Below are 22888 nucleotides of genomic sequence, written 5' to 3'. Positions count from 1 at the left end.
CAGCGCCAGAAGTCCACTACAGAAGAAAGCGATCAACTGTTTTGACGGTGAGTCTGTCGTTCGTCATGTGAAATGATTGTAGATTTAGTTCATACCCTGTATATAAAAACTGTGTGGTAGTTCTAGCTAACGGTCCTATCATTATCACTTCTAAATATTCTGTAACATCACTTACAGCCGCTAATGCATTGCTATATTAGATTAGCCACAAAGCTAATACCATGTTTATCAGTGGAAGAGCGCGAACGTTAATAGGAGGTCAAACTATAACGTTAGCGTTTAACTTATTCTTATTCTATTGCGGTGTGTTTCCCACATAATGACCGCGTAATTGGGCCTTTCACACAGGACGCGGTATGCACGGCGCTTGCCGCTGGGCTCAGCGTTGCCCTTCAGATACAACGCGATTTGCGCTGCGCTATGGCATAGGCAGAGTTTTAAAAAAACGTTTAGCGGGAGCTCTTTCATAGTCTGTTCCTCCTCCTTTCGGTCAGCAGCAAACATGTATCTGTCCCGTTGTAAGAAGCGAGCGATAGCGCTAGTCCTGCTGATGAGAATTAAGAGAGAAGCAAGGAAGAAGAGGCTACCCTCAGGTCCAGAGAACAATTTGGTGAATTCAGGCTGGTTACGTTACTCTAACGCTAATAGCTTCCTTTTTAGGAGGCCCCTTAAATGCTTGCTATTAACTTGTTTGAAGGTGGTTCTTCTCAAAATTGACAGCGGTGTGTTCATGACACTAACATTAACCATTCAACTTCGAATTGATTCCGTAATCTTCCGGTAATAGTAGGCAAGACAATGTTTTGATTCAGACTGCACAAAGAGAAGAGGAGAAGATATACGGGTCTGTTGTGAATGTGTCTGTGAGAGCAAATATAGTGTAGTTACAGTAACTACAGTAGGTGCGTCAGAAATGATTAAACCAGAGGGGACATGTAAATAAATGTGAGCTGAACAAGCGCTTTTTTCTTTTTTTTTTTTACATATTGTTTCAAAGCAGCTTTACAGACATAACAGGAAAATGTTGAAATAATATTGTTAAATATAAGTAGGTAATACCTATTGCTTGACAAATAAAAAAAATATATATATATTTCTCATTTTTGCCTATGTAGGAGATCCCAGTTTATTATTATTATAATTCTAATGATGACATGAGTAATGATACATGGTGATATTATTAATACACATGCTTATTCTTTCTCCGTCTCTCTTTCTGCCTACAGATGGCTGAAAAAGGTGAATCCTGTAGCAGCAAAGTGTGGGACTACTTCTTCAAATACTTTAACTTTAGTATTATAATTTATTTACAGTAAACACACAGACTGTTAAAACCAGCTTCAACTGGAAGAAAGTAAAAGTGTTAAATGTTTAAAACCAGACTGTTTTTTGATCATTAAAAAATATATACTTTTGATGTGCAATTGTTTAGTCATTGAGACTGTAATCTAAGGCTTTTTTTTGTAACATAGTCCATTCTGGAAAATGGTTTATACAGCCCACATACATAGAACAGGCAGATATTTTGCTATTGAATGTTGTGTAAATGCAGTTTATAGGAAATGGGTCTAATATCCAGATTATTTTTAAAATCAAAATATCGGCTTATAAATCGGCTCTTTTCGAGTTAATATCGGCATCGGCCCCCAAAAATCCATATCGGTCGGGCTCTACCCACAACCTTTTGCGCTGCTAACGCAATGCTCTACCACTGAGCCACAGAAACCAAAATTTCTATGGAAATTTCCATGGCATCAAAAAATTTGATAACATAAAATTTAAAGCAAACTAATCTAATTGTGATATATATATATTGTTACCATAATATAAAATTACTCATATCATGATATAAGATTTTGGTCATATAGCCCAAACTTTAAAGTCCCCCTGCAGTGAAAATCAAGTTGTTTTTTTGTTGTTTATTTGTCTATGTGGTGTTTTTAATATGCTTTTAGACAAACCATGTGCCAATCCATTAATCAACACCATTGCTGAGTATTTTCTCCAAAAAACTGTAGTTTCCCAAAGGCTGACCCAGAATTGCGGTTTGAAACAGCCCTCGTTTTGCTATGTCACAAACCAATAACCAATCACGTCAAGGGATCGGTTCCTATCACTAGCATGCAAAATTTAATTTAAAAAAATTACAGCAAAAAACCCATAAAGCCGTGGTTTAACGTGAATTTAGAACCGCTAACTTGCATTATAATCCGCGGCAACAGTGTAAAAGTAGCCTGGAACTCAGACCCACCTCTCCCAAATCGGCGTTTGCACTTAACAAGTGCTTCAAAGCGTTTGCACTGCTTGCTGACGCGAATTAAGAATCACAAACCACTGTATTCGAGTCTTCAAGGCATTTTAGGACACAACATCATCAAGTAAAACAAATGTTACATTATTCACTGTAGTTGTTCGCTAGTAAAAACATAGCTTTATCAGTTATTATCTGTGTATGCCATAGTTATGCATTTACTACAGTTCAGTGGATCAGGAGGCACTGGCTGTTGTGACTGAGTGAAGGCAGGACTAATTTGCATATTCATAGATCAGCTTATAGTAAATGAGGCAAGGGTGCTGTGTTACATTCAAGCTATTTTAAGGCATGAGAAAATTATTTCACAGGAAAAAACATTTAAATATATCCTTTTGATGATCAAAGATAAGTTTCAAGGGAAAATATTTGACTACAGGGGGACTTTATGAACACCTAAGAATTGGCATGTAAGCTAATGCACGAGCAAAAAGAAAACACAATTTTTAGAAAATGCAAATGTTGCTCCAGTAAGATTTTTTGCAACCATTTCTGCTCGTGAAAATAAATGTGCAAAATGTGCAAACAAAAGAATTGAACCAATTCTACAAAAAGTGATTTTAATGAAATCCCCTACATCTCTGCTCAAGTTTTATCTTACTTTGCTCCCTCTTTCTCTCTCACATACACATAAAATAAATGTCCAGTTAGTCTCCATTGTTACGTAAGGCCCATCCCACAGGTGCGCCATGTCACTGAAGGAAGAGTCAATCTTACACAACCTAGACTTCTGGTTCCTCTGTCAAAGCACTTATCTGCTGCTCATGAGGGATGGATGATTAAACTACGGCTTACTCATTTGAGTGCTGAACAAACGTACCGTCTCTTCTGCCTTTTTTTATTAACTTGTAAAAACTTCAAAGCATGCAGACAGGTGCAAACAAGCTCAGACGGATGACATGATGAGACATGACAGAGGAAGTCAAAGACACCTGCATGTCAAGAACACGCAAATATAAACAAAATGTAAATAATAGCTCACAGCTATTAGAGCCTCTTGTACCACAAGGTTTGCATTTTTAACATGCAAGCTTTTGAACCTGTTTTGAACCCGAATAGCTGTTTTTAAACACATTATATGTAAAGAAAGAAGGTAGGAACATCTGATTTGCGTTAGGTGAACCTAAAACTAAACAATTAAATGGTGCTCCCGAAGGAGGATTGGTGGATTAGTCAGTCTGTCATGTTAGTTTTGAAAACATATAGTTTTGCACATCCTTATTCAGTAAACACTAACATTTTGTGCTTTTATAACAGTGGTTAAAAGAGCCATCTAAAGTTTCAGCATTTTATGTTCCCCTAAAGACCAATTATAATACAAGTAAAAGTTTTCAGCAGCAAAAATTACGATTATGGTTTTGTTTTCCCACCCTCTCTCTGACCACTAGAAATAAACAGGGTGATTTTGCTTCTGCTCCTGAATGACAATATGTAAAGGATATCTTGAATGATCTCTAGGGGTGCTCTGATTGATTGGTTACTGATCTCAATCGGCCGATAATCGCTTTGGGATGATTGATCGGTGGTCTCTAAAAAGGCTGATCTCATAAAACTGATCTCAAGCTGATGATGCATCTGCCGTGACAGGTTTGGCATGACATGCAGCGGAACCGTCTCAGTCTCTGTCCGGCGCGGGGGAAATAATTATAAGGCTTTAGGTGAGGTACAATTCATATTTCTTCATTGAATAACTGTTTCTGGAGACATCATTTCACAAACCGTGTAAATGAATCACCGCGCACGCTCTTTATCTCTCAAAATGCAAATGGCTCCAAATCACATCGCGTCTGCACTATAAGCGAGCTGCATGCTGCACAGTCGACACAGGAATTGTCACTTGCACTATTGGGGCAGTGTCTTTTATACAGGCTATGATCGTCACTAAAGTTTATAAATTGCATTTTTTCTTTTTAATTCTTGCCAGTGTTTAAACCATTCAACAGTCATGCGCTTTTCTGAAGACCGTGCGCTCATAATAATGCCAGGTTCACATTACTCTGTTTTTAGTGCGTATGTGGTGCATATTTTTTCCGTGCTCATGTTAATGGATTAATGCTTTCACGTTTTACACACTGGTCAGGAAGTGCATTTAGGAGCGGTGCGTCTGCAGCAGTGCAGAGATCGTTTCCGCACCAAGTCTATTTTTGCTGCGCTGCACAGCGCATTATTTGCGATAAATATGAACATATAAAAGTTCTTAATTAAAGTTCTTTATGAACCACCGGATTGCTTGTAATAAAGATTTAAATTACAAAAAAAGAGATAAGGCAGTAGAGCTGACTGTTTCAGTCAATGGTAAGTTTTAATTTAGAATGTTTTTGATTACGTAAGAAAAGTAGTTTAAATGTCTTGCTTTATCAACTTAATATATAAATCCAAAAGTAAAAAAAATTGAATAATTGATTAAAGATTGTATTACTGTACTGTGTAAAAAAAAAAACACAATGTTGAAAAAGCATTTTAATTAATGTTTGGATTTAAAATCAAAATAATGGATAAATGTTGTGTTTGTGGTAAACAGCCACAGATCAGGAGCAGACCTTTGTGTGTGTGAAAGTGTGTGTGAACCTTACATACAGCTAGGGCTGTGACGGTGGCTGATTTTTACCACCGCGGTAGTCATGGACGAACAACCGCCGGTGGCGCGGTGTTGAAAAAAAAAAAAATCAATGTGTGTGTGTGTGTGTGTTAATGTATAAATATATTAGTGTCAAAATTTGCTCGTTAACGAAGGCGATAATTTTTTTTTTCAGTTTAATGTATTCAAAATATTTAACGTAGGGGCGGGGATGGCCACCCACTCACAACTGCTGCTTCTGTCACTTTTTCTCATGACGAGAAGTGAATTTATTCAGTCGCAGAATAACTGAACAGGAGACGTTTCAGACACGCGGCCCACTTCACTTTGTGCGCGCTTCCTTTGTGCATATCCTTTCATATCAAACTGCGAAATAAACTATTTGCAAGCAGTGTCGTGGTCAATTAATTCATGGAATTACCAAAAAAGGTGATCAAAGCTGACTTAAACTGTGCATGCATGTAATATAGCTATTTTATATATATTATATACAGAATATATTTATATGTATGCACATGTCTATAAAATCATCCCAGCATTGTCTCACTCATCTAACACATCCTATGTAACTCGTCAGTTCGTGTTTATTTGAGCACTTCTGTCAGTGAACGCCGCCTGCAAAACACTAAAATAAATATCAAAGAAATAATGCAATTAAACAAGAAAGTATAGCCTAAATAAGAAAGTTAAATACACCCTGTCTAACGGACACGAGCGACGCAGCGTGACAAAATACTCATTATAATCAGTGATGCTACACTGGATGCAGCACAACACGACATGATAAATCCCCGTCTGGTCTGTGAGGTACTGACACTGAGTTTAAATGTCCTGTATAGACATTAGACAGACTAAACCTGTCGCAATGCGGTTGTGTTGTGTCCGGTTTACTTTTCCGCCACCAAGCGAGCTCATTAACTCCTCATCCGAATGCGCTCTCTTTGAAATAGGAATCGTTGCCATATTTCTTGTTACCATCTTTATCGCTGTCTTGTTTGTATTTGGCCAGTTTGGAGAAAGCCTCACCAAACCTGACCAGCCAGCGTTTGAGATCACGAGAACTTGTGCAAACGCTGATGGGTGACATGAATGCAGATGACTCTAGATCGGGGATGTGGTATTTGCTTTCCCAACAAGATCCATCGCCCAACACTAAATTAATTTGCTGAATGCATTAACTGTATTTTCCTGTGCTCAAATCTGCCGATCTAAAGGAAACACTGTGTTTGAGGTAATTTGTTAATTGCCATAGACTTAGAATTTGCAACTATTACAGTTATTACACATATATAAAACTTTGAATTTTGCTTGCTATAGAGTTTGTGACGTCACGTGCACTACCGCCGGTGTCAGTAGACAACCCCTCAAATGAAAGAAAAAAAAATCCTCTCACAAGAGTAATCAAAAATGAAATTCAGGGCCTGAATAAATGTAAAAAAAAAAAAAATCTTGATTGGATCATTACTATCATTACTATAAATACGCAATGTATTTGGAACGTAAAACTATTGGCATCAAATGAAAAAGTACCTCGGAGGAACATACAACTTTTGGAAGCAAATGCAATGTATCTCAGAGGAACAGAAAACTTTGCAAGTGTAAGCGAAGTATCTCGTAAAAATAAAAAATATCTGTGAGCAAATGCAAATTTTCTCAGGGAAATTCAAAGGTTTTGCATAAAAATGCAGGTTCTCAGGGCAATGCAAAAGTTTTGAGAACAATCGCTAAGCATCTAGGGTAAAACAAAAACCTTTTGCATAAATTATATTAAAATTACATACATTTTCTTATTTCTGAAAGAATACAAAAGTTTTCGTATTGGAACTGCATACTATAAATATAACCTTTCCTCCTATCTCATATTTTTTCCATCAACATGTCCCAAAATGGGGCTCCATAGCAAACAAATTCTATATTCAAATTCTCATTAAGATTTTGGAATAAGGCTTTGACTTGCAATGAATCATCTAAGTTACATAGCAGGGAATTCTAAATGTTTACTTAAAACTTTTATATAAAATAGCAGGAAGAATGCTGCTTTCCCCTTTAATAAAGGCAAAAGGACGTTCAAACTCATCATGCACATCTGTGTAAAATCTGTAACAGATCAGAGGCAGAAGATGCATTCCTCATCTGGATCAGGGAGAAAAGGAATGATGGAGGGAATCAAGTTGGAAAGATGAATGAAAATATGAGTCATACAGAACATACAGTCACATGCACATGTATGCACACATGCATCCACAAGGCACAGGCACACACCTTCTATGGGATAGAACAATGTAACATGAATTTAAAGGAAAAATAAACAACATGACCTACTTCACAGATATACACATCATTAAGTTGCACTGATGTCATGCAGAATACTGAAAATAACAGTTGATGTGATGTGGATGTGTGGCAATCACTTGCCATATGAGCACACTACTAGAGTCTACTCTGAGCACAACAGATGGACGTATGGAGAAGATATGCTCAAACACTCTCCATATATGGAAGCACAGAGCTCTGGGAAAAAAGACTGAGAGCATTTCTAAGAAGCGACAAGCGATTTGGGTGTTTGCACTGAACATAAATATGCAGTACAATGTAACACTAGCACAACCTAGAAGCTATTGTTTAATATACAGGAGAAGCTGGAATATGGACCAATGAGATTTTGCAGTGGGCGTGGCTACTTATGACACACTCACTTGTCAGAACCAGTTAGGACAAAAACTTGGAATTACATGGAAAAGATGGAACTTTTATCACTTTTTATCGAGTCACACCTGGTTAGGACTTGGCTTGAGATTTAATGAGATGAAAAGCATTTTACAGGCTCTAGACATGTCCATTTTTTTTGTGTAAAGTTTTCTGGACACAGGTCGACTATACCTGCTTTATTAGCTTTGGCTGGGGACCTCTGCCACTGAAACTTTTGCACAACATCCAAAAACAGTGAGTTTTGTGGAATCACGTGGGATACGGACATGTGCTGCACCTTAAAACGTGACCAGCTCAAGATTATCAGCCCTGATGAATTATTCATGGTTCTCTCCATCATGCTGAAAAACTCAAAGAGAATGCGATGTGAAGCACTGGAGTGGCTGATATCTATATTTCATCACTCTGCAGAGCTCATTAGCTTAGTGAAGCATCTAGTACCAAACACACAGCCAGGATGATTTAAGGAAAAAAAAAAAATCAAGCAAAAATTGTTTACTGTAATGTCTTCTTGACAGGGCATAACCTGTGTTTAGATTATTCCTTAAAAAGAGATGAAATGGAAAAAGGATGAGGGCGGGGGTGGGGGTGTATTTTAATACTTTTCAAATGTTTGAGCTCAATAAGATGTTGTAAAAATTTATGAAAGAAGTCTCTTACGCTCACCAAGTCTGCATTTATTTGATCAAACTTCTATTTGATCAAACAGTTGTACTGCTTAATATATGGAAACCATGTGCAAACCATGATACTTTTTTCAGAATTAAATTTTTTCATAGTTTAATTTGAAATAGAACCCTTTCTTACTTTAAATTTGAAATAAAAATCGTTTGATCAACTGAATGTGTCCTTGCTGAATAAAGGTATTCAATTACTGCCCCCCCAAACTTTTCAATGTTACTTTACTTTTATATGTAAATATATAAAATGTCTTTCATAAAGAGGCTTTTGGCAGCTATTCATAATTCTTTATTTTTCTGCATGCCCTCATAGAGTATACTATCTCTAATTGTGCGTAAGGGTGAGGTATGATGTTGTCTTGGTGTAAACACAATAACAGCATTCCAGAGGTTCCAGTGAGAGCATCAATCTTCTCCCAGGGTAAAGAGTAAAGACTATGCTAAGATCATCCCTCGCAAACACATTGACTCCTAGCCTCTTTCCACAAACACTCTGCTGGGACAGAAGGGCACTGTTGTTGTTGCTTGTGTCTTAAACACAAAGACTATGACAAATGGAAAAAAAACTGATTCTGCATGGAGCATATTTAGTGTTTAGCCTCATGCAATCAGTTGACAGCAGTGGAATTAGCATTTTAAACCAAGTATTTGTTCTCCTTGAAGTCTTTACATCTTTGCCCACACAGTGATAATTGCTATATAAATTCATCAGAACAATGTGTATTATTGATTGCGCCCTTTCTGCAGTCTTAACTGTAGCCTAATTTCCAAACCAAGAGTTAATCTGAGCCCATCTGTTTAGACAGACAGTTAATCCAGGACTGGTGTTAAAGCCCATACTCCTGTAAATCTACACAAACATCTGGATCAGAAACATGTTGTATTAATGTGTTCATGTACAACAAAGAACACTACAGATATGCGTATGCTTGTCAGACACTACAGAAGGTAATGTGATCTCGATGTGTATGTATGCATATATGTATAGAAAGGCATTCATTGGGTGGAAGAATCTGATCCTGCTACAGTCTCAGTAGAAACTGATTTTGATTTTTACGTCAGACGGGATGGAAACAGCACTTGACCCACAAACTGTTATTTTATTCAGAAGCTTTAGCGTTAACCTTTAGTTAAAGTATTTCACAGTATAAATAAGCAGCGCTGTGTAAGGGAGAACTGCATTCAGCAATTACAGACATTGCTACTCAGAGTTAGAGTTCTCAGAAGAACCCTGATTTACCTGAAAAATAGTAGGTAATTTTCTCCATAATACCACATTTGTGTGAGAAAAACACAGGTCTTTTTCAATTAGGATGGGATTAAAATCACAAACCATGCTCATGAAACCTAACCTCCTCGGGTAAAACTAGTACCATGTGCACTACCATTCAAATGTTTGGGGTTGATGATGTTTTTTGTGTGATTGAAAGAAGTCACAAGATCCTTCAGAAATCATTCTAACATGCAGATTTGGTTCTTAAGAAACGTGTCTTCTTATTAGTAAAGTTGAAAAAAGTTGTGCAGCTTCATATTTTTGAGAATTTTTTTGATGGAATAGAAAGTTCAAAGGAACAGCATTTATTTTAAATACAAATCTTTTGTAACAAATGCATGGCTTCTGTCACTTTTGATCAATTTAATGTATCCTAATGTGTACTGATGCTAAACTTTTAAATATAAAAAGAGAATAACCAATTCCTCTCTCTTTCTCACACACACAAGATTAAATGAATCTACGGATTCAGTCATACAGAGGGGTCTGCTTTTTATTACATTATGTAATGATCTCTCATGCGCTGAGATTAGGCTGTACCTGTGGTAGGGGATGGGGGCCAAGAAGAGAAGGGTGGTTAATGCATTCCAGCTCTCAGAGATTCCAGTCATGTTGACATCTCACAGGTTCAGGCAGTGACACACAGCTACCAGAAACTTCTCTCTCAATGATGCCATTCAATACCATTTGAGGTCTAGAGGGGACAACCAAAAACAAATGCACTCTTTCTAGAGGCCCAGTGATCTTAAACAAGTTCTAACTAATGTCGAAGTCTTCAGCTATCCAAAATGGAGGATTAATCGACCTGCCTGAGGATGCAAAGATTGTATCATACGTAAATTGATTGACCTGCCATGAAAAGAAAAATGTACTGCGGTTGCGTAGGTGGAACTCAAAGCCATCTTGAGTTTGATAAATAATCCATTCACATTGAGGTGAAAAGGCAGCAGTTCATGGACATTTATGGAGAGCAAATGTGAATATATGCACACACCACCGCAGAAATAGCTACAAAACCCTGACACACTGGATTATAACCTGGCTCTTTTCCTCTCTGATAAGGTATGCAAATAACAACCGGGCCTTTTGATATTATTAGTGTTAGCTACCACGTAATATACAAAGAAAGGTCTGGAGACCAGTCCCACATGATTTACACACTTGTATTCAACCTTGCAGTGTGGTTCACTCTTCGTATCTCTAGAACAGAGGCACTAATTAATAGGCTTCGAGGTCAGGATCTCTGTAAGTGGACCCTGTGGACTGCATTTGCCAACAAAACCTCACTTTAATTGATTACTGATTGACAGCGTTCAGAAGGTCAGAATTATTGGAATGGTTGGTGTGGAGGAGGATGGGTGACGTAGAGACACAAACTGCTTTTAAAGAGCACTAAACACTTTCCAATCAGTAATCAGAACATTGCTCTTTCAACTGTGAGCTGAAATCTGGAGGTCAAAATGGAGAACTGCAACTTTACAGTCATCTCTTATTCCACTGGAATGGATCAGAACACATGGCACAGGCCAGAACCTAACAGAAGAGCCAGAAACACACACAGGCCGATGCAGATGAGAAAATCAAGCTCAGTCTTTATGAGAGTGACATACTGCCAATAACTATTGCACGGAGAGCCAAACAATATGAAATGGTGCTGCTATGGGAGCTCTGGTTACGAGAAAACAAACAAATACAAGATCAACTAAAAACAATGAAGTTATCAACACTGATAGAAACAGAATGCTAGAGAAAAAATACAAATATCTTTGAAACTCTTTGAAATCAACTCCAAATCTTTATAGCGAGACCAGCATGCACAGCGTCTCCTGATTTTAGTCACATTTTACTGATCCAATCTTTACAGCTCAATTTTCCCTTCACTTCTTTCTCTCTCTCTCTCTCTCTCTCTCTCACATGTTTGTGGTTGGAGGAGTTGTACAGACTGACTCAGGCTCTCTCCGCTGAGTCTGACTTATAGAGGGAGAGACCCAAAAAGAAAACAAGCAAGAAATGAAGGAGTGTAGGGAAGAACGCTGCTGTGGGATTGACAGATGCAAACCATTTTGTTCTTTAAGCCACTGGTTGAATATTCCCAGCTTCCCTTAATAGTTCTGGGAAATTGTGGAGCTTTCTGTAGGTCAGAAGGCATTGTTGCTGTAATTGACCCAGAGATGAAATCCAAAAATTATTCTGCTGCTTGTCAAATGTAAGCCTGTTTAAAGTGTAAACTTATGTCAAATGGTATAAAATGCCTCAAAGAGATCATTTGTGAAATTATATAAATTTATAGTATAGCGTTTAAGTGAAAACTGCCAGTTGTGTTTTCCCTCATTCAGCTGCTGGTCCTTTCTATGCCGGGCATTCCTCAAAAAACAGGCAAGACGAAACTGCCAGTTGTGTTTTCCCTCATTCAGCTGCTGGTCCTTTCTATGCCGGGCATTCCTCAAAAAACAGGCAAGACGAAACTTACCAATACTCTAAAAATAATGTTCTCCATGTAGCCGATAAGCAAAACACTTTAGTGATGATTACAGTAATTTATAAATGTGTGCGTAAATTGTGTTCAAGGACAATAATTAACATCTATGCATGAAATTAAAGATTTGTTACATTAAATATATAATAATATGTAATAAAGGTGTTGATGAGGTGATCCCTCTCCCTCACATACAACATCGAAATCCATTTCTGATGGACAAAATCAAGTCCATCCCTTCTCGTTTGAGAAGCTGTTTCACTATACATCACAATGGGAAATTTTATATATACACTGTATGTTGCACTATATATATGTGACTTAACACACACACATGTACTGTACACGTCTACACATGTACACACAAATGCATGCTAGCATGTATCTTTTATCTGACAAAGGAAATTAGGAGAGGGCCGGGATAATAACCCAATGGTAAAGACAAATTTGCCTCCGAAGAGAAGCAGCCAATTTTATGCCTTAAAAAGAATTTGGCCTTTGATCTAGCAAGCTCTCCAAGCTCGTCTATGAATGGGGGTCCAAATTCTTGGATTAACTGCTTCGAGATCCCAATCAGAGTGCAGACGGTGTATATGACAGCAAATGCATCTTAAGTGGACAGGAACAGTTTGGAGGAAGAGCAGAAAATAAAGCACAATGATTTGCTTCTTAACATGCAGAGGCACAACCACAAAAGCATTGTTGAGGAGAGGAAAAAGACAAGCCTAAACAGTCTAAAATTATTTGCATAAAGAACGAAATGTAAGGGCAGCAGGGTGCTAAGTCACCAAGTAATTTCTTTTCTTGAATGTTTAAATGGGCACTTCAAGCCAACAGAAACAGCTATAATAAAGTACTGCTGGAACATTACAGCCAGCTTAATGCCAGTCATTATTCACCCGAGGAGTTTTCTTTCTTTCTGCGGTAGGTTGTCTCAGAACAAGGGCTTTGATTTAGGCTCGGTGTATGTAATGAAGTATCCAGACACTAGAGCTGAGCTTTGATGGTGCAATCATACCAAAACATGTGCTCATTTAATATAACCCAAATCTATCAAACAGTATTAGTCCCACACTGTACCGCAACAAAACAGCCATGAATACATTGATATAAAGAATCTGACACGTGAATGAGTAAAGAATGTTCTAGAACCAATATAATGGTAACAATATCATGTTTCGTCCTGTTTGGGATTGTACGTATTGTATGAGTTTTGCCGTAAGCTTACAAAAAACAAAACAGTTGGTTGGTGTGGCTGTATTTTCATAATAGCAGGCTATACAGTATCAAGGCTATGGTTACTTTGTAAAAGGTGTGGACATACGCCAGAGATAATGTCTGTTGCTTGTGCTGATAATACAGCTTAGTCTACACCTTTTTTAGAGGGTTTTAAACAGGCTGACTGAAGATTTTAGATGGAGGAGATGTGTTTATTAAAGCTGTCAAACACAATGTCATCTGCGTTTGCATACAGCGGTGTGAGGAGGATTGTATGAAGGGGAGGGCGGTCAATTAAATGGACATTCCCAACTATGTTGTTTGTGAAACCCGACAGCTGAAATTCGACCCCTGGAAACCTGTGACTATGCGAAACCAGGGTGCATAAGATACAGCTGTGAAAGCGCTGCAAGAGCGTAACTCTCACACATACACTTGAACAGATTTGTCAAATACTGCAACAATACAACATGAGAAATAAGCTCAGTCTCAAAAACCTAAAAAAATAAAACTAATCTAAAACTATTTCTTGCGACAGAAGGAAAAAGGCCAGTCATGTTTTGAGAAGTAAAGCCGGTCCTCATTCCCTCTGTCCCTCCACCCTTCTGTTCCCCCAGGACTTCATTTAACCTACTTCTGTGTGAAACTCACTTCCAGATGGAGCTCACTTTTAATCCGTCTTCCACTTTTTTTTTTCCATATTTTCCCACAATATCCCCACAGACTCTTGAATTCATGGGAAAACGAGAGATAGTTCTTGAATTATGTTTCGGCACACCACTGAGAGCCACAGAAACTATATTCTGCCCACTGTCAGAACTCTATGGGTGCATGATTTATATAAAGTTATCTGCATATCATCTGCATTACTGACACTAAACTGTCTCTGTGATTTTTATATATATATATATATATATTTTGAACCTACTATTCAATTATTGAATGGCATTTTTATGTTTATTCTTTTTTATAGTGCATATATTATTGAATGACTATATGAGACTATTTGAAAGTCACTAAGTATCTTTTTATTTAGCAAAGATGCAATAAATTGACCAAAATTGACATCAGATACCTTTAATGCTACAAAAGATTTCCATTTCAACTTTCTATTTATCAAAGAACTGTTATTTCAAAGGATTCCTGAAAGATGCTGAAGACTGGAGTGATGGTTGCTGGAAATACAGCTTAAAAGGTCCCGTTCTTCGTGATCCCATGTTTCAAACTTTAGTTAGTGTGTACTAAGGAATACACAAAAAACGGGGCGTGGTCTTGTTGCGCTCCCACGGAGAAGAGGAAGAGTTGTGTTTGTAGAGTGTGTTTGTCGCCATTTCGTCGAAACGCTGTTATTTTCACCTCGGAGTCCAATCATCTTTGTTTGGGGTTCCCAGGGACGCTGTACTTACGAGATCAATGGTTACAATTTATGTTTAACTCGGTTCCCGAAAATTATAATCCACATGTAAAACTACGTGCAGCACATTTTGCTGAGGACAGCTTCCTCAATCAGTTTAATGCCGGAATCGCACAAAGATTATTCCTGAAAGATGGAGCAGTTCCCTCTTTGTCTGGAGAAGACATTGTTTATGGACCACAACTGGTAAGTGTATTTTATTATTTAAGTTGGTGCGTTTAACAGTTTCTGTAACTTCTGTAACTTATTACACTAGATGGTAGGGCTGTGCAAAAAATTGAATGCGATTTTCATGCGCATCTTGTCAGTAAATGCGCTCCTTTGATTAGAAGTACATCTCCAGCACGTGCGTTCAGATCAGGATTGCCAGGTTTTCAAAACAAATCCTTCCCACTTGCTTCTCAAAACTAGTCCAAAACTAGCCCAATCACGTTTCCAGGAGGGCAGCCTGCGCTCAGCTGCTGTCGAATCACAACACAGGAACCGCTGGCACAATCAGAACTCGTTATGTATTTCTGAAGGAGGGACTTTATAGAACAAGGAAGTTATCAGCCCATTTTTATGACAGTGAAAACAGCGGTATACAGATAGGTGAATTGTGTGAAAAATACTGTTTTTTTACACGCGAAACGTGAACATGTTATATTGCACACTGTAAACACAATCAAAGCTTCAAAAAAAACACGACAAACGGGACCTTTAATACATTCAAATACAAAAAGTTATTTTAGATTGTAAATCATTTCACAATATTATTGATTTTATGCAGCAAGTTTGAGAATAATTACATAGGCTTCAAAAATCTAATCTGCCCCAAAAATTTGACAAGCAGATGCAATGTTCAATGTTTGTACTGACATTTAGGCTACTCGCATTGCACACACACATTTTATCAGGTTCATGCATTGTCTGGAAATCGAACTTGTGGTGTTGCTAGCTTTGGGCTCTGCTGTTTGAGCTACAGGAATAATAAAGTGTTGCTTAACAGAAATTTACCAACTAATACAATCGTTTTCTTATCTTACCTTAAAAACATGAAAACAGAAGTGGAATTTTTCTGTTAGAGATTGTAAAGATAACTGATATGGCAAGAGGGCTCTCACTCTGCTTTTACAGTATAGTGGACTTATTCACATGATATGGTTTCATTTTCAAAATAAGCCTTACTTTGACAGTTATCAGTGTATTGTTGTGCATGTAAACACACATTGCAAGTTGAAGGGATTATTTTTGCGAGTTTTATCATCTGCCAAAAGAAAACGCCCAATCGCTTAAAAATAATTGTAAGTCTGAGTTATAGCACATCTCTCCTCAACAAAATGCAACAATTTTAGGGTATAATTTAAATTAGAAGCAGATGAGATTAGGGATGAGTCATGTGCCAAAGTTTGGATGTATAACAGCAAGCACTGCTAATAATTGACTAACGGATGTCTGTAAAATAGTAGCTGATGTCAAAAAGGTAAACGGTGCAAAGTCCAGTTGTTTACAATAAATGCATGACACCCCACCGTTTACCTACATCTGTTTGGTTCACAGCAATCAGGTCTCACAAAGTGTTTACAGGAGGTGGTTTAGGAGCCTCAGTCTGTCCCCGCTGAGAGCAGGTGCACCGCTGAGACTCTGCTGCTAATCTCACTGAGACACCCTGTTACTGATCTTATGGACCGCTTTATGTCCATGAAAAAAGAAAATAAGACAAACAGGGAAAAAAAAAAAAAAAAAAAAATATCACAGTAATTGATTGTAATAAACCCAGAGAGCACAGCTAAGGTGCTGTTTTTGGGGTGCATTGTGGGGGAGAGTTAAGCACCTCATATTAGCATTATTCCCTACGTGTATGAATGGACTACTTTTGGAGATTCAGATAAAACATATATGACATGAATATAATATTGATATTAGTGATATTGATATCTGAGTGTATGAGAAAGCCAGAAAAGCTATACAGCCTATATACTTTTTATACAGCCCATCCTCTGTTTAATAATGCTCTAGTTTTAGTTAAACCATAAAATCCATTCACCACCTTTAATTTCAACTTACATGCTCATTAAAAGTGTGAATTGTTGTGGAAGTGTGTTTGTGTGACACCTTAAGTGCCACATTTTCAATGGTTTCGTTTGATACCCTGTTGCTAAGACAAGACACTGAACACAAACAGCCACAGCCGTGAATGAACATGAATGGGTGCTTAGCAATGAAAAAGAACCTGTGTGTCTGTTCCGGGGTGTAACTCTTCCAATGGAATCTCAAGAATGAGGTTCTGCTCAATTTGTCAAAGCCGGTCCCAACAATACACAGTGAGCAGAACGAAACTGGATCCTCTTTCTTCCTTCAGCTTTCTCTTTGTTCATTTAAAAGCATCAGTCAGCACCAAAAGATTAAATCTAAAACAAAAACGGCTTTATAATGTAGTGGTCAATCTTTTTTTTTTTTTAATGGATGCTGCCAATATCTATACATTAAGGTCAATGTGTACACATAATAACCACATACAGTATATACTACCATTCTAAACTTTTGTCACATGAAACTGCAAAAATCCTCCTCATATTATATGTTGATTTGCTGCACAAGAAACATTCATATTATATCAGTGTTGAAAACAGTTGTGCTGCTTAACATTTTTGTAGAAAGTAGAATTTTCCTCGGCGGATTCTTCAAAAGAATATAATTTACTTATTGCTACTAACAATTTATATAGATAGAGTTTTATTGGACAGAATTTGTATCATTTCATTAATGGATAATGAATATAGCATATTTTATTTTATTAAATTTTGAGTACATATTTTGCTCAGTGCCTAATTTCAGAATTTGGGCAATATTACCTGTAATATATCTTTAAAATAATAATTCTATTATCCACTAAGAAAATTAGCCAAGTTCCATTAATTTGTCAGACAGATGTGGTTATTACTGGCCAATGCCAATAATCCCCAAACTGCCTGACTGAATGGCATGTTGCAAACTTCCCCATTCTCAAAGAATTAGAATGAATATAAAAACTGTAAATAGGTATCATTAAAGTTTTTATCTATAGTGTGAACAGGCCTCAGTGCTTGTGCAGAAATAAACCTGTGTGAATCAAAGGCACATGACTGCGGAGTATTTAATGTCTGTGGAAGGCTGAGGAACAGAACAGGAAGGAAGAAAGATGAGCATCCCTTTAATGATTACAATTACAGAGCAATTTCATCGAAAAACTGACATCAATGAAGAGACTAGGGCACGAACACACACACACACACACACACACACACACACACACACACACACACACCTGTTCCTTAGCAACTGCTGCTTCTGTATAACCTCTTCCTCAGTAATGATACACCTTAGGAAAATCTGCAACAAGAATGCTATATAACTCAGACTACAGTCTTTCAGATAGATCTTTTAGGGCTTGGGTGCAAACCACAAATAGGGAGCACCAAAAAAAAAAAAAAAAAAAAGATGGCCAGCCAGCAGTGGTGATAACAGTTTACGTAAGGTTATGTATTTCACATATCATGATTGTGAATGTCTGAAAGGGACCTGCATGCGCCCACCTCTGAGCAGCCCTATCAGCACATCAAGCTCCACTGCACTCCATCCGCTCAGCAAGCATGGGCAGCCCCTGGAAACGAATGACTTCTGTCCACATCCTCATTAACCGCCTCAGAGAAAGTTTTATCATCACGTTGATCTGACTTCTCCCATACCTTATGCAAAAATAAAGCATGGAAAAGCTGCAGAACGAGTTTGAGATCAGCTTAATGATGCAAGATCTTAATGATACTGATGCTCTAAAGATTCTAGTAATAATATGGGGCATTCTTGGTCTGTCATGACTGAGAACTTACTCTTGTCAATCAAGCACTGTATGAACTCAATCTACACTGATAAAGAGGACAGAAAGATGAAGAAACGTGAGAGAAAGAGAGAAAAGAATGAGCGAGGGGAGGAGGGCAGAAGGAAACAGGACCATGGCTTAGTCAGACAAACGGCTCTCTGTTTGGACTATCACTGAAGTCTCTGTCCAGTTTTTCGCTTTCTCTCTCTGACCCTCTTTTTTTCCCTTTGTGCATTACTCCTCTATCAATCTTGCATTCCATTTCTAGCTCCGATCTGCCTCTTGTCTTGTTTTTTTTTTCCACTTTCTATGCCTTGATATGACCACACACACTGTTCCTGCAATCTATGCAACTGAATTTCTATATCGGCCCATCTGAGGAATGGTGGTGTTGGAACATTCATGACATAACCCTCTTCTACCTTCTCATGTCAGATACACAAGGCATTGTGGAGAATGAATGCGGAGGTCATCTCAGTGCACCAGAACGAGGGCACTCTCTGTGCCTGGCACTGCTAGCAATTCAGTGCACCCACACAATACACCACCCCCAGTCATATGCCACTAAAACAACTTCACAACAAGAGATCTTCAAATAGACTGACACATTACTGTTTCTTGTACTCTCTCTGGAGGAAATATTATTAGTTTTTCATGTTCAGCTATGTTGAAATCAACTAGACGGATTATCTGATCCAAACCACTAATTAACCAACCATTGTCATTTGGTGCCATTTTACCATTAAAAAAAAAACTATTTAAAAATACACATTTCATTTTTAATATCTCATTTTATTTTCTTTTATATAGATAAAAGGCTTAATTTATTTTGATCAAAACTCTAGTTAAAAACTGTAATATTGTGAAATATGATTCCACTTTATAATAAATAAAAATAATAAATATTATAATAAATTCAATTTTTTTAATCTATTTTAAAAAGTAATGTATTCCTGTGATGGCAAAGCTGAATTTTCAGTCATTTTTTCTTTTCATTTTTTCCAAGCTTTCTGTGTCAAGTCATCCTTTAGAAACCATTGTAATATATGGATTTGCTGCTCATTTCCTTTTATTATCTATTTTGAAAACAGTATTTTTGTCAAATCTGTGATGCATTCTTTAATGAATAGAAAGTTCAAATAGAAAAAAGCTCTACCGTTATAAATGCTTACTGTGCGTGTGTATGTGTGTTTTTATATATATATATATATATATATATATATATATATATATATATATATATATATACACACACACACACACAAACAACTTTATATATATGCGTGTATGTGTGTGTACCTGGTATTTATCACATTATGGGGACAATATGCCCTCCACAAGGATAGTAATACCAGTAAATTGTGCCTTGTGGGCACATTTCTAGGTCCCCATTAGGAAACAAGCTTATAAATCATACAGAATTAAGTTTTTGGATCATCTAAAAATGCAGAAAGTTTCTTGTGAGAGGTAGGCTTAAGTGTAGGATTGGTGTAGGGTGATAGAAAATACAGTTTGTACAGTTTAAAAACCATTACGCCTATGGAATGTCCCCATAAAACATGGAATAACAACAAGTGTGTGTGTGTGTGTGTGTGTGTGTGTGTGTGTGAGATCACATCACATGTAAGATTCATCCAATCAAAGTCTTTTTAGAATTCATATGGTGGAATCATAAACAACTTGTTAACATATACAACTGCTGATTCACTCAGATTTACTAATGCACATGTATTCTTCTAATTGGGCAGAGTCTGATCAGTCTGGCCTTCTAAGGGCTTAAACCTCTATTTACAAACAATCATACTGCAGACATCTGTGTGCTATCATCTTAAACTACAGTCCAATTGCAGAGATGTGTTCAGAATTAGTCACAAAGGAAGAAATCCTGGAAATGGACATGATTGCTCAATTCAGGCTGTCTGTGAGCAATGATTAAAAGAGCAAATCCTTGACCTGGATACAAAAAAAAATGGTGGTTTGACCCTGACCCCTAAAACAAATGTCTTAACTTTTGATGTGAGACCCCTAAAGCAACCTGTGTGGTCTTGTAAGTGCACTTCAAATGGACTCAGAAATTGTTGAGCGATGCAGTGCGGGCTAAGAAAAAAACTGAGGGTCTGAACAAGTGCTCTTAATGAAATCTATACCAAAGACAACAGCAAATTCTATAAAACACACAAATAATGACTTTCCAACCATCCTAGAGCTCTAAAGAACATTTTTAAATGTCTACCATCATTCATCAACAATCAAACCATTTTTTTATTCACAGTAAGTCCAAAATAAGTTACCAAAGTTAGTGAAATAACTATAAATATAGAAGTTACAGTTTTTTTTTTTAAATTGTAGCATCTTATAAAAAGTTACCAGAGTTTTACTGCCCTAGCAAGTATTTTATTTGGCAGAAACCATGAATGGTACAATACAGTCAGAGAGAATCCCAAATCTTACCTGGATGAAGAAATGGAAAAGTCTCCACCATCCAACAGCCTGATTTTGCAGAAGAGCATCCCGTTCACAAACGGCACAGCCGTGAGCTCCTCCAGCGTGAAGTGTATCTGAAACTTGAACTTCTTCTTTTTCATTAAAAATGCCATATTCTTTGGAGACTGGATTTTGGATGTTTGAAGGCAGAGGTAGATGAAGATAGGATGATAGCTGCAGGTTTTTTGTTTGTTTGTTTGTTTGTTGTTTTTTCTAATCTGGTGCCTGGAAGTCCTTCTCAATGTATGTGCTTTGGTTCAGCATCTCTGAGAGGACTGAGGTTGTCCAGAAGAACCTGGGGTGTAAAACTCACTTTTAGACAGACTGGTCAGACAGCCTCTATACCAAGTAAACACTAAAAAGTACATCATAACTTACCTTAAAACCAACACGGGGCAAGACTGCGGGAACGCTACAGTCTCTGCAGAAAAGCAAACACATTCCCTGGAGAGTTAGTTACCTTGAAGGAGTCCATTATATCCAGGTGTAAAAAGATCCCTGGTGCTCCACTGGCACCATTCATTTAATCATGGAGAAATATCGTATGTTTTTTGAGAGTTACTGACAATATCTAGCGAAATGACCATCAACTTTTCTCTCTAGTAATCGAAAGTAGTCGCCTGTTCTTCCCAATGTCTTAACTGAAAATTTGAATACATACAATTGAATACTTACGTCGATGAAGAGTTTTCAAATGGCAGCCATGATAGAAATCACTGGACGGAACAATTCAGAAAACGACCCATAATAGAATTAACTTACTTGTATCGAAATCAACTGTTTAACGTTGACTCAAAGGTAGATTGACTGCTGGGCTGAAACTGTCTAGCTCTTTAGTAAACTCCTGTAACGTCAAGCGCCGCCTCCACGGACGCGTGGATTTCCCTAAATACAGCTGAACAGTTGAGTTCACTGAGAGCGGTCGAATCTCCCGTTCCATCCACAAGATCTCAACAGAACTCTAGACTTTACTGTTAAAATGGAAAACATTCAGAGTTCAGGAGCGTTGTTTAGCTTTGCTATTATGTAGGTTGCGATACTGGCTTAAGAAATTCATCAATAACGTTACCATAATTACCATCAGCGGTTTCTAGGGAGGCAGAAACCAAACGTTCGTGTTGTCAAGGAGAATCTCTAACTTGGAGAATAAAGAGGATTTCGCGCGTAGCCTATGTCTTAAAGCAGAAAATCGCTGTTTAGGATTTGTTGGGAATGTAGCGCCATCTTGTGCATGCATATTCAAAAACAGTGGTTTTCAGAAGTAAAATACAGGTGCATCTCAAAAAATTAGAATAGCATGGAAAAGGTCTTTATTTTTTGTAATTTAATTCAAAAAAGCAAACTTTCTTATATTCTAGATCCATTGCACATTCATTGAATTATTTCAAGTTTTTTTTTCCTTCTTTTTTTATTCTGATGGTTACGACTTACAGCTTAGGAAAATTAAAAATTCAGTATCTCAAAAAATTTGAATATTAAATTTTGAGCTTGATTAGTTTGATTAATTTTAAGTATAAATACTGGGTACATCTTGGGCTAGTTTAGAACATGCAACCACAATTATGGGAAAGACTACTGACTTGACAGTTGTCCACAAGCTGATCATTGAGACCCTCCACAAGGAGGGTAAGTCACAGAAGGTCATTGCAGAAAGGCCTGGCTTATCACGGAGTGCTGTGTCAAAATCTATTCAAAGAAAGTTGACTGGAAGGAAAAAGTGTGGTAGGAAAAGGTGCACAAGCAACAGGGATGACCACAGCCATGGGAAGATTGTCAGGAAAAGCAGATTCAAGAACTATGGAGAGCTTACAAGGAGTGGACTGAAGCTAGAGTCAGCTCATCAAGAGTCACCACACTCAGACGTCTTCAGGAAAAGGGCTACAGCTGTCACATTTCTAGAACCAAGC

General features: G+C 37.5%; 1 protein-coding gene across 4 annotated transcripts in view; it reads right to left on the bottom strand.

The window, feature by feature from the left end:
• Nucleotides 1-22174, bottom strand: part of LOC132141288 (early estrogen-induced gene 1 protein-like) — a 35170-nt gene extending 12996 nt beyond the window's left edge. For 2 of the 4 annotated variants that reach the window (XM_059550684.1, XM_059550688.1), the window contains exons 1-4: nucleotides 22060-22174; nucleotides 21744-21952; nucleotides 21372-21402; nucleotides 20949-21289 (exon numbers count right to left, since the gene is read on the bottom strand). In XM_059550684.1, coding sequence (XP_059406667.1) covers nucleotides 20949-21094 — 146 coding nt within the window. In that variant the 5' untranslated portion in view covers nucleotides 21095-21289; nucleotides 21372-21402; nucleotides 21744-21952; nucleotides 22060-22174. Of the gene's footprint in view, nucleotides 1-20948; nucleotides 21290-21371; nucleotides 21403-21656; nucleotides 21973-22059 lie in introns of those variants that run through there. The other 2 variants (XM_059550687.1, XM_059550685.1) reach the window with 2 other exon arrangements.
• Nucleotides 22175-22888: the final 714 nt, after the last annotated feature.

The sequence above is a fragment of the Carassius carassius genome, chromosome 5 (genome assembly GCF_963082965.1).
Source record: "Carassius carassius chromosome 5, fCarCar2.1, whole genome shotgun sequence".
Lineage (NCBI taxonomy): Eukaryota > Metazoa > Chordata > Actinopteri > Cypriniformes > Cyprinidae > Carassius > Carassius carassius.
This window is presented reverse-complemented; position numbering and strand designations above follow the sequence as displayed.